The following is a 13456-nucleotide window of genomic DNA, read 5'->3' as shown; positions in this document are numbered from 1 at the left end:
TTACAGCTGTAATACATAGGAAATTGAAATTTTACAGAAAAATAATACTGGATATAGGGTGTTGTAGTACTGTATTTTTCATTTTTAATTCCATTTGCTGGATTTAATGCTTGGAGATCACATTCACTATTCATCATTATAGTGTAACTGTAATTATTTTTGAGACAGCACAATATCACATTAAAAACACATGCTCTTAACTGAAAATGGCATGAGACAAATGCATACCTTGATACGGCAACATCTTCAATCTGTTCTCCAGTGTCTGATTTATTCATGCTGTCTTGCAACAAAGAGATTCAGTGTAATTTTGCTGTTTGAGCTTCATGCTTACCTCTGTTTTGTTTCCTTAATTGTAATACACCTCCAACAAAATATTAAAACAAAATATTTAATGAAATCATACATTTTATAAAATTTTGTTTGCTCTTTCCTTGTTAAAGCTGTTCTGCTACACGAATAAATCCTAACTTTAACTAACAGTCATGTGTTCCCTGCTATGCTGGATCTGCAAGGTGGCAACACTATCGCACCAATGTGCAGCACATTCATTATATAAATACTGTGTATAGTTCCAAATTGGAAGATTTGGTAAAATAAATTGGTATACTCAATGTGATAAATTACAAAAATAGAAAAAAAAAATGTATTGACTCAGTTTTCACCGTTAGAAAAATTATAAAACATGTACATTTACTTAAAATACACATGCATATATGAGACACACTATTAAACCGTTTCAGATTGCCTTTAGTGGAAGAAAGAAAGACACAAACCTTACTGTATCTCTAAGTTTTATCAGTGAAGTACTTTTTTGTTCAAACATGCTGAGAATTTGGTTTATTTTTAGTAAATACGAATAAATTCCTAATGGTGCTTGTTGTATACTTCATCCAGATCGATGACTTAAGAACTCAGCTTTCAAAAACAGAAAAAGATCGTTTAGATCTGCAGCAACAAATTTCCCAGATAGCTTTGCTTCAGAGAAGTCGTCATGAAGATGAAGAAAGTGAAAAGCGTTTCAGAGCAGGTAATACTTAATTTATGTATAAGAACGTAAGAGTAACATATATGACAAAATGTTTTCTTTGAATACTGCACCTATAGTCTGAAGTCCTTTTAGATGTACTTTTTTACATTGTGAATTATCAGTGGATAAGAGGAAACATTTCTGGTTAAATTGTGTTTCATTATTTAATTGACATTATTGATACAATGTGATCTTTTTTTATTGGCCAAGAGTCAATAGGTGCTTTCCTTTGGAACAATAAGCCCACTACCATTAAAATGGTTGAACATTTTCAATACTGTTTAGACACATTTTCAAAACTATAAATCACATTGAAGTCACTTTGTACAACATTTAAGCCCTGCGGTGAATATTTACAAACTACCCAGCATTTCTCTTGTGCAGCAGTTCCTGAGCAGTCAATATTTTGCATATAGGTTAATCTGATTATATTTATCCAGTACTTCTCAAATTCCCACATGTGTTCTTGTTTATTTCTCTCCAGTGAAGTGACATTCCAAAAACATTTATATTGCTAATGTCTAATACAGTGCATTCCAGATCTCTCCCAGGCTTTTGATCAAATGGTAGCATACATACTGTATCATTAACGTCAAATCTTGGATTATTGTTGGATTACTCCTTCTTTTAGGCCAATATGCCAAGATTAAACCCTGAACACAAGGCTCCTAACAAAATATGTCTAAAGTTTGTTAGAGCATAAACTCCTCTGTTTTGTATTAACAGAATAAGGACTAATATATTCTAATAAATTCTGTCTAGGTCTGACTCACATTCAATGTCTAAAAATCATTTAAAGCTTTGTCTTACACTATATAATGATGCATTGTTTTTAAAGCTCTAGTATGTAAGTCATAAATGATTCATGTGCCATTTAATGAATATAGTCTATTTTATGGTTTGTGGAAATTCAAGGTTAGGTTTTATTAGAGTCGCAAAAAACAATAAAACTTCTGTTCTCAAGTATCTCTTTCTTTGATTCCATATTATTTGTGCCTGATGAACAACTAGAATTTTTTCTCTACGTACGGCCTGGAACATAAATCAAGAGTATATATAAGGAAATAGTAATAGTGGAAGATTTTTTTTCTATAGAAAATAATGGATGTATGTATTGAGTACTCTATTCCTCCTTCCTGAGTGTCAATGTACAGATGTTTACTTCTCATTAATAAAACCGAAAAACAGATAAAGGCAGGAGTTACATTCTTTGTTTAAGGGCACAATAACATTACCGCAACGTAGGGAAGAAAACTTGTGATTTTGTGGTGGTAGCTTCAGATCCTTTAATACTGCACTGCCTTTATCTTTTCCAAGTTTATAATCTGCCATTATATAATAGCAACTAAAAGAATAATTTTTTATTGACTAAGATCAATGATAATGATAATTTTGCTTCTTCCCATGGGCTCACCACCTATGGGAGGGGCCAAGGAGGTCAGGTGCAGTGTGAGTTGGGTGGTGGCCGAAGGTGGGGAGCTTGGCGGTCTGATCCTCGGCTACAGAAGCTGGCTTTTGGGACGTGGAATGTCACCTCTCTGAAGGGGAAGGAGCCTGAGCTAGTGCGTGAGGTCGAGAGGTTCCGGCTAGATATATTCGGGCTCATCTCGACGCACAGCTTGGACTCTGGAACCAATCTCCTTGAGAGGGGCTGGACTCTCTACCATTCTGGAGTTGCCCCCGGTGGAACTCGGGACGTTGTGGATAGGTGGGGGGGGGGGTACTTTGAAGACCTCCTCAATCCCATTAACATGCCTTCCAATGAGGAAACAGAGCCTGGGGACTTAGAGGTGGGCTTCCCCATCTCTGGGACTGAGGTCACCGAGGTGGTCAAAAAACTCCTTGGTGGCAGGGCCCCGGGGGTGGATGAGATACGCCTGGAGTTCCTCAAGGCTCTGGATGTTGTAGGACTGTCTTGGTTGACACGCCTCCGCAACATCGCTTTGACATCGGGGACAGTGTCTCTGGATTGGCAGACCGGGGTGGTGGTCCCCCTCTTTAAGAAGGGGTACCGGAGGGTGTGTTCCAACTATAGAGGGATCACACTCCTCAGCCTCCCTGGAAAAGTCCATTCGGGCGTCCTAGAGAAGAGGGTCCGTCAGATAGTTGAACCTTGGATTCAGAAGGAACAGTGTGGTTTTCGTCCTCGTCGTGGAAAAGTGGACCAGCTCTACACCCTTAGCAAGGTCCTGGAGGGTGCTTGGGAGTTTGCCCAACCAGTCTACATGTGTTTTGTGGACTTGGAAAAGGCATTTGACCATGTCCCTCGGGGAATCCTGTGGGGGGGTACTCCGAGAGTATGGGGTACCCGACCCCCTGATAAGGGCTGTTCGGTCCCTGTACAACTGGTGTCAGTGCTTGGTCCGCATTGCCCGACGGTAAGTCGAACCCGTTTCCAGTGAGAGTTGGACTCCGCCAAGGCTGTCCTTTGTCACCGATTCTGCTCATAACTTTTATGGACAGAATTTCTAGGTGCAGCCAGGGCTTTGAGGGGGTCCGGTTTGGTGGACTCAGGATTGGTTCACTGCTTTTTGCAGATGATGTTGTCCTGTTTGCTTCATCAGGCCGTGATCTTCAGCTCTCTCTGGATCGATTTGCAGCTGAGTGTGAAGTGGCTGAGATGGGAATCGGCACCTCCAAATCCGAGACCATGGTCCTCAGCTGGAAAAGGGTGGAGTGCTCTCTCAGAGTTGGGAGCGAGATCCTGCCCCAAGTGGAGGAGTTCAAGTATCTTGGGGTCTTGTTCACAAGTGAGGGAATAATGGAGCGTGAGATTGACAGGTGGATTGGTGCAGTGTCCGCAGTGATGCGGGCTCTGCATCGTTCTGTCGTGGTGAAAAAGGAGCTGAGCCATAAGGCAAAGCTCTCAATTTACCAGTTGATCTATGTTGTTACCCTCACCTATAGTCATGAGTTATGGGTAGTGACTGAAAGAACGAGATCGCGAATACAAGCGGCTGAAATGAGTTTCCTCCGATGGGTGTCTGGGCTTTCACTTAAAGATAGGGTGAGAAGCTCAGTCATCCGGGAGGGGCTCAGAGTAGAGCCGCTGCTCCTCCGCATCGAGAGGAGTCAGATGAGGTGGCTCGGGCATCTGATCAGGATGCCTCCTGGACGCCTCCCTGGTGAGGTGTTCCGGGCGCGTCTAACCGGGAGGAGGCCATGGGGAAGACCCAGGACACGCTGGGGGGACTATGTCTCCCGGCTGGCCTGGGAACGCCTTGGGATTTTCCCGGAAGAGCTAGAAGAAGTGGCCGGGGAGTGGAAAGTCTGGGCATCTCTGCTCAAGCTGCTGCCCCCGCAACCCGATCTCGGATAAGCGGAAGAGGATGGATGGATGGATGGATAATTTTGCTTAGACTAAACTGATGCTAATGACATGGCTAAAGTGTGACTAAAACTGAAACACGTTTTAGTCTAAAAAGTTTTAACATTAAATACAAAGCAAGCATTAAAAACAAAACTGATATGTAGAGTGATTGACGTTCCTGTATTGGAAAACCTAGTACCCAGTAATTTTTGACGTTTGAAGCTGTGCTTGTGACAAGCTAGGACTCTTCCCCTGGTTAGACAGTACATTCTTGTAAAGGAAAACTAGCCTCAAGCATATTTTTAAATGTAAAATATATTTGAATATTACAGATATCAATTACTATATTATTTGTTTATTAACCTGTACAACTTTACATGATTTTATATTGAATTTCTTCCCAAAATGTCAGCACTTTCCCCTAATAGTACTAGCAATTTAACCAAATTGGAAACTAAAAAATATTATACTAGCCTTATTAATACATCATTATTCTGTTTGTTATCTTTTTTACAATGTACATTCCATATTATTAAAAGAGATATTCAGAAGATATTTTTCTGTTATGTGTAGTGAATTTGTGTTCCCAGCATTTCTTTGTGTCATTTAAATTTGGGGGCAAATATATATTATCACATTCATTTATTTTTGAAATACATTATATTTTAATTAATTTTGTGAGGGTAAAGAAGGTATAGAGTCAGATCTGGCAGCATCAGACTTAAGGCAGAAACAAAGAGTCACTTCATTACAGAGCACATTTATACACATGCAAATGGTCACTTATTTTAAACAGGGACAATTTAGAATTACTTATTAATCTAAAATAAATGTCCTTTGGATATAGGAGGAAACACCATACAATTCCTGAGCTGGGATTTGGATCCAGAACTCTGAATCCATGAAGCTCCAGAGCTAACTACTTTTCTGCTATGCCACTGGCAAATATCCACTTTAAATTATTTATTGTAGCTCAAGGTTCTATATAATGTTTGTCTGATACTTTCTTGGTTCAAATGTTCTTCTAGGCTAAATTTTTCCCTTCTGCTTTGTGTTTGTTGAATTAGGTTATCTATTCTTACAATTATGGATGAGTCAAACATAAATCCATTTGTTTTTATTCCCTGTTTAAAAGCAGTCACAGTTGAGATTGAAGGGCAAGAATGATTTTAAAAATATGTAATATATTTGTTACTAGGGGGCTCCGCCCCCTGCTCGCTTCGCTCGCCAACCCCTGGTGTTGGGAATGACAAAGAGCGTGATGTATGAATGAGATATAGAATAGTGTGACGGTGTAGATGATGCAAATAGAAAGCAAACAATAAAGTGTGTGGCACAGTGTAAAGGTTTATTTGAAAATTTCTTTGTACATGCCGTTTAAGTGTAAAAGGTAATTCCAGCTCAGAATTTGTAAGGTCATTTAAGATGGTTATTGTTGTGATCAGAGTCAAGTTTGTCAGAGCTTAGAAAGAGTTGTGTCTCTCCAGGAAGTATTGGAATGACTTGGGTATTAATGTTTTCCACATTAATATTTTTTGGACATAATAAAGTGCGTTGTGTTAAAAGGGGCATTTGGTCTAATGAGATTGCTGTTCCAAATGTCTCTGTAACTAAGTCGTCGCAGATAAAGGCTTGAGGAATTGTAATAATATGTGGCTGAAGTCCATCTGTATTGGTGAGTGTACCATCTCTCAGTTGTAATAAGCAATTGTTATGATCTGGTTCTGGACATCGTATCTTTTTTACTAACTGTATCTTTTGAAAGCAATGCCAATTGTCTGCGTATTTTAAGGTGCACTGAACAATAGCTGAGTGCATGGCATCTGGAAGAATAGCTAATCACTGTCTAAAATCTCCTCCTCATAAAAGTACCTTTCCTCCAAATCGAATATTATTATTCATAAACGTTTGTAGAAGTTTATGAATGGTGTTGAGTAAGTGACTGGATGCCATTGAACATTCATCAATAAACAACATTTTTTCAAGACGGGTGTCACGTGCAGTGCCACCGTTAATGTTCATAGTGAATACCGATTTGTAGGATCTAATGTAGTTGATAAAGATTTCACTTTCAGGTACATCGTCAGTTATAAGCTTCTGTAGATATTCAGTATATGAATGTAAAGAAGGCAGTCTAATTTGACCCTTTTGACAACAACGTGTAAATGTATTACTTGTATTGCCAGTTGTTTCTTCAGGGAAGTGAACTGAATGACAATGATTGCAAATGACATTCATTAATCCGAATGAATTTTCCTGGTGTATGTTTTCCTTGTGCCGTTTGAGAGGCGCGTTGTTGCATGTGTAGTATTTGGGACGTGTTGTTTTGGAGCTGTAATCGATTTGCCTGTGCTGTGTGAGAAGCCCGTTGTAGCCTTCCTTGCCGTTAACGTATGTCTGAGACGGGAGGTGTTTCGTTTTGAATCCGTGCCTGTTGCGATGCAGCACTTTGATTGATAGTTTGCGTCATGTGGATCTAGGATGTAGATTTGTGCATATTTGCGTTGTTGATTTGTTTCAGGGTGCACTGTTCCAATGCGATGCAGTATTTGTGCACATATGCGAAAGCAGTATGGGCCATTGCCTTTTGGTGGCCTGATATTTACTCCGGTATATGCAAAAGCAAATGAACTATTGTAGGATCTAATGCAGTTCATAAAGTTTTTACTTTTAGGTACATCGTTAGTTAGAAGCTTTAGTTGAGCTTTGCGTTTTTGGAGTCGAGACATTTTTTCTTTTAGAAATATGGATAAGTAATAAGGAGTATTGCACTCACTGTTAATATGGAGCCTTTTCTGCGGTTGAACGGTTAATAGTGCCTTATTGTAATGAGATCCACCTATGCTGCATAGCCGTCTATTTTGTTGTTTCTTTCGTGTTCGTGTGTTTGTTCCTGTTATCATTTCCTTTTCGTTTTGTACCCGTGACCGTGTATTCATGACTTGTTTCTTTCTCAACATGCGAAATATGGATAAGTAATAAGGAGGGTCGCAGTCACTGTTAATATGTTTCCTTTTCTGCAGTTGAACGGTTAATAGTGCTTTATTGTAAGGAGATCCACCAATGCTGTCTAGTGTGAAGGTGTTGATGTTCACTTTAGAATATGTGGCTTTGGGTGTCGCTTCTTATGGATGTGTGTGTGTGGGGGGGGAGGGGGTGGGTTGAGGATTGTTGTTGCGCGAGCGTCTTCTTTCTTTTTGTGTTCCTGTGTGTTGTTGAATCCCCCTCTTTGTGTGTGTCCCGTCCCTTGCTTGTAGGGTCTGTGGGGTGGTTTTGTGTTCTTTTTTTTGTGTTCTATGGGCTTGTTGAATCCCCCTCTTGGTGTGTGTCCCGTCCGGTGCCTGTGGGGGGGGGGGGGGGGGCCTTGCTGTTGTGCGCGAGCCTCTTTTTTTTTTGGCAATGTGTTTCGTGCTTTGCTTGCGTTTGAATACTTTTTTATGTGCCTTTTCCTTTTTTCGGTGCTCTTTGCGCCTCATTTCTCCATTTTTCCTGTGCTCACTCCTTTTTTCTGTGGTCTTGTCCGCCTCTCGCGGCCCCTCATCCGCCTCTCTCGCCCTCTTTTGTCCGCCTTTCTCGGCTCCTCAGCCGACTCTCGCGGACACTTTTTGCGCCTGCGCAGTACGTCTTTTTGCAGCTACGGCCCATTGCCGGATGTGCCTGCGTCCATCATCCGGTTTAGCATTCTCGGTTAGTAATATGGACTAGAAAAGGCCTATCATAGACATTATTCTTTTTTTTTTTTTGCTTATGGCAAATTCAACTGTTTGCTCTGACTGAAAGTTTGTGATTTTATTATACTCAAAGGAGCAGTTTTCTGTTTGACAGAAGTGTTCACTATAATGTAGTTTTATAAGTGTGCACATTTATTAAATATTACTATAATTCATGGACCACTTTGTTCAGTAAACTATCCTTTAAATATCCTAAAAACATTGTTGGCCAAATAATACACTATAAAATTGCTTTGGGACTTTTAAAATTGTATTTATTTATTTTGTGGCAGCATTATGGTGCAATGGCTACTGCTTTGCAGTTCCAGGAGACTAGGTTTGACTCCTGGCCCAGTCATTTTCTGTATGGTTTCTTTTCTGGATAGTTTAGTTTTCCTCCCACCTCCTAAAGACTTGAATGTTCAATTGAATAGGATTTCTAAATTGGCCTGGTATGTGTGAATGTGGGTGTATGGATGAGTGTGTATGATTGGATGAATGGAGATGTTTATATTCATAAATATTTTAATTACTTCTAATTACATTGTAAAATCTGGATAGTATACAATTAAATACTAATTGTAATTTGAAATGTAATGCCAGTAGTGTGTATTTAAAAATTCTTTATATTTATTACAGAACACACATCATCTGAGAAGCGTGAGCTGGAGAAACAAATACAGGATTTGAGACTCCAGCTAAATCAAAATATTATGATTTCAGAAGTGGAAGAATTAAAAAGATCCCTTGATCGCAAGGAACGTGAAAAAGCACAACTTTTAGCGCATATTGAGGTAAGATAAACTGATACCTGCTGGCTTTATGAATTAAATTTAATAGTTTTAAAAACAAGTTGACTAATTTGATGCTGCAAGTACTTACAGTAAGTTAATTAAAAATTAATTAAACTCAAAAGCAATCAGAAGATATAAACATTTTTTCACATGCAGCTACTTTATATCACTCTTTTGAATATTTAAGTAAAAATTGTCAACTCTCTCACACTGTTATTTAAGTAATCTATTTAGTTGTTATTATTATTATTATTATTATTAATTACATAGTTATAATTCTATTAACGATTTTTGAATTTATAAATTTATGCATTGTTATTGTTCATTTATGTTTGTTTCAAGGCACAGTCATTGGAATTGAGCATTTTATGGCATATTGTACTGTATTTATAATTTGTATGTGACAAATTTGATTTAATTTGAAATTATAATTTGATTAACTGCATTGCATTCACATTTGTAACATAGACCATGTTAGTTACACATTTTCTGTGTAATTATTTGTGAAAACACTACTCAATCCACAGAAATTGAAATATTGTCTACTCAGTGGTCGTAAAATTAACTTTCAAGTACATAGGGCAGTTACTGGCTTTTAAATGTTTAAGCTCCATTTGCAATAAATACTTATTATTAATGTAAATGCAACTAATTTCTATCCAGATCTTTGTAGAATATTTAGTTAAGTCATAAAAGGAAATGTGCATTTTGCCTCTGCATGGTAACTTATCAACATTCGTGCAGGACGAGGTCTTCAACCAAAATACAAAATGGCATGCAAATGAGGAGCAGTAAAGCCAGTTTTAGAACCATTTTAAACCAAATCATTAGCTAAATTAAGAAATGGTGAAGACAATAAGAACTGGTTATCAAACATTGACACAGATATTGAAACTATAGGATCTGCACTATATAGCCAAGCCACTGTAATATGCTTGGTGACATCGGTCATATGAAGAAAATGGTTGAGATCAAGTGGAGGGACAAGAAAGACGTTACCTTCCTAAGTACTGTTCACAATGCAGCAACTGTCATTGTTCTTGTCAGAGGAAATGTGGAATTCACTAAGCTTTGTGCAGTGGTAGCCTACAGTAACCCAATGAGCAGCTTTGATTGTGCGTATCAGGCACTGACATTCTACCTTCTCTTGTGCAAGCAACAGTTATAGATACAATGCAAGCTATGGGGCATGGAGGAAGAGCTTAAACACTTAACAAATACCTCCATTTTTTAAGACAAGACAGTTGTCGAGTATTGATCCATGTCTCTTATGATTACACACACATATACAATACATCATACATGTCATTTTTGAATAAAAACACCAAAACAGTGTTTCCAGATCCTTTTAGTTGACACAAACATGCATCAAAAACATGGAAGGCGTGGGTCATAGCTGTCTTGACTTGAAAAATGGACGTATTTGATAAGTTTTTGAACTTTTCTTGTGTGCCCCATACCTTCCATTGTGACGCACCAGAGCGGGCAAGATATTTTTTCAAATTTATATTGAACAAAATTTCACATGGAGAATGCATATCTACCATGTTTGTGAAGAAATAACTTGAACTTACAAAATACCAAACTTATCCTTTATTTAAACCCCTGCTATCTTTATTATTCTATGTATACACACCTACATTTGCTTGGGGAATGGGGATGAGTTATAGTCTTTATTTATCAGCTCAAATCTAAATTGCTTGGGTATACGCCGAAAACAGCAGTTCCAACTTAAAATGCTGTCAATATTTAAATGAAAATAGATTTAAGTACCTTCAAACATGGCTTCTGGTTCTTTTCTAAGCTTCCCTGAGGAAGGTACAAGGGTAAACATGTAAAAATTAAAGTGTTACAGTACTTTGCATGTGATTAAAATATGGAAGAGAATACTTTCTTTATAAAGAAAAAAGTAGACCTAGTGTTCAACCCAAGGTAATATCCTTTTTTCTAATTCAGTCCCTGCACCCGATTTATTAGTGACATATGTGATGTTCATAATTTGTTTGTATATGTGGGTGTCACATGGGGTGTCTTTGTTGGGGGTGTTGAGGTGAGGTGATATGACAATCATCTGTTTCCTATGATCTAAGGCTAGAATAAAATTATCATCTCATTTGTATGTCATTAAAGGATACTGAAAGATGTTATTGTGAGGGTGGGCATTTAACTTTAAAAGTTTCTATTCCAGTATCCCCTTTGATCAGAGGTGCAAACATGGACAGGGCTCAGCCTATAGTACCTCACTTTATAACAGTAGTAAATCTGTGGCTGATTAGTGGTAAGGGAGATGGAGCAGAAACGTTAAGTAAGAGTTATAAAGGAGAGAGAGTAGAAGGATTTAGACTTGGAGTATTGAGAGTATAATAGGAAAATCAGTTGGTGGAAGTGTTAAACAATAGAAAAGTAAATATGTATTGCATGAGATGGAAAAGTAAAGGTTACCAGAATGCTTTGAAGTAGTGGAACAAAATGTTTTTCTGACTGTTCATATCAATGCTAATGTTAGTGTGTTTGTGTCAGATACCAGACAGGCAATGAGAGGAGGGTGAGTGAGTGAGCATTTTGTAGTGTTTATGGTGATTGTTGGTAAACTGTTGATTATTATAGTCTTGGCATATGCCCCACGGGTTGGCAGAAATAAAGATGAGTAGATTGAGTTGTGGCAAATACTGATGAGGATGACATTTTTGGAGCCGGAAGAGCATTTGACTGTACTAGGTGTTGAACTGACTTGGCATGTTATAGCCATTGCTGATATTTATAAAATAGTTCATGAGGCATTTAATCTTTGTACGAGGAATGTCATACTTGAGGGGATTCTGGAGTTTGGTGAGGGGTGATTTTGGTGGCTCGGGTCGGCTCCACGCTCCGTTTTCTGTCCAGGAACCTCTTTGACCCAAAACCATTGACAGTCATAAAGCGAGATGAGCCTGGCAAATGAAGATCCACACTGTGTTTCTGGAGTTTGATGATGGGTATGTGCAATAAGTGTAAGTGCTTTCCAAAGTCCAAACAGGGGTGTTCAATAGTGCAATGCAGTTTTCTTAATAAATAAACAATCCATAAATTCAGTGCCCATATGGAGGCTAAACTAATCCATAATAAATATCCTTTAAAATCAAGGTTAAAATCAGAAGGCACAAAGTGTTTCTAAAAGCTCAATTCCTTGTGCATCCTTTCTAAAACTGATGTCTCCTCAGCTTACCCATCATGGGATCCTGCAGCCAGAGGAGATATCCTTCTGGCAGGCACAACCAACCTTCCATCATGGGCTCGGGTCACGGCTATCACCCCGGGCTCTTAGCAGTATGACACGCCTCTCCGCTCCTCGCTCGTTCAGCTCCCACTACCAATCCTCAGCTTTATATGGGAGTGAGCATTGGGTCACTCCATACTCGCCAAGAAACACTCCGTTGAAGGGACCCTCCGGCCCTGCTCTCTTCCTAGGGGCTCTTCTTCCAGCTGCCTGCCTCCTTTCTTCTGCATTCCGGTGGTTCCCAGTCCTGCCGTCTCCATAATCTTTCTTTTTAACCTCTGACTATATTCTTTTTCTTCTCTCTATTTTCCTTTCTGCTTTCTGACGTAGAGGCTTTTCTTATATTAGCTTGATTGGATGTAGATGTGACCCTATGCCCTCTACAGAACCTGACTGATCTGGTCATTTTTGCACGTGAGTGTGTGATCAATCAAGCATTGCAATCAGTCCTGGAGCAGCATTGTCACGTGTACATCTGCAACTATTCTGAGCCTACGTTTGATGGGACATGATTATTTATTTAAAACCATTTACAATGCCACACACTGCTTATCACAGTGATACAATGAAAATGATAATGCAAAAGCATTTATAAGAAGGAGGAAAAGAAGATTCTGAAATTTGAAAGTTGTAGGAAATGTATGGTGTAAGAAGAATAATTCATTAGTTGGTGTTAATTAGTTAATTCATTATCAGTACTGCCTTTGGCAATGCCTGTAATTAGGTTTTACAAAATTAGTAAAATGCCTAGCCAGTGATGCCAAATTAATGTATCATTTGTGTGAGGATTTTAACTTCTGCCCAACCAAGGATCTTTGTTTCTCTTTCTATCTGGGACACCAGAAATATGAAGCAATTTATACAGTTTATGAACAAGGTTCACAAATCAGCAAAAATCTACAACCCCAGGCTGATCTTCCACAATATATATATATATATATATATATATATATATACACAGTATGTATGTAGGTAGATAAATAGATTGATATACAGTGATCCCTCGCTATATCGCGCTTCGCCTTTCGCGGCTTCACTCCATCGCGGATTTTATATGTAAGCATATTTAAATATATATCGCGGATTTTTTGCTCGTTCGCGGATTTCTGAGGACAGTGGGTCTTTTAATTTCTGGTACATGCTTCCTCAGTTGGTTTGCCCAGTTGATTTCATACAAGGGACGCTATTGGCAGATGGCTGAGAAGAAACCCAACTTACTTTTCTCTTTCTCTCTCTTGCGCTTTCTCTGATCCTGATGTAGGGGGTGTGAGCAGGGGGGCTGTTCGCACACCTAGACCATACGGATGCTCGTCTAAAAATGCTGAAAGATTATCTTCACGTTGCTACCTTCTGTGT

At 38.8% G+C, this 13456-nt stretch overlaps 1 protein-coding gene across 3 annotated transcripts in view; it reads left to right on the top strand.

Moving 5' to 3' along the window:
• The window catches only part of LOC114666582 (centrosomal protein of 128 kDa-like), a 218452-nt gene that overhangs the window by 53651 nt on the left and 151345 nt on the right, over positions 1-13456 (top strand). For all 3 annotated transcript variants that reach the window (XM_028821489.2, XM_051920153.1, XM_028821491.2), the window contains 2 exons: positions 898-1030; positions 8690-8844. In XM_028821489.2, the coding sequence (XP_028677322.2) occupies positions 898-1030; positions 8690-8844 (288 nt within the window). The remainder of the gene's footprint in view (positions 1-897; positions 1031-8689; positions 8845-13456) is intronic.

The sequence above is a fragment of the Erpetoichthys calabaricus genome, chromosome 16, assembly GCF_900747795.2.
Source record: "Erpetoichthys calabaricus chromosome 16, fErpCal1.3, whole genome shotgun sequence".
In the NCBI taxonomy this organism is placed as follows: Eukaryota; Metazoa; Chordata; class Cladistia; order Polypteriformes; family Polypteridae; genus Erpetoichthys; species Erpetoichthys calabaricus.
The sequence above is the reverse complement of the archived record's forward strand: the minus strand, read 5'-3'. Positions and strand labels throughout refer to the sequence as shown.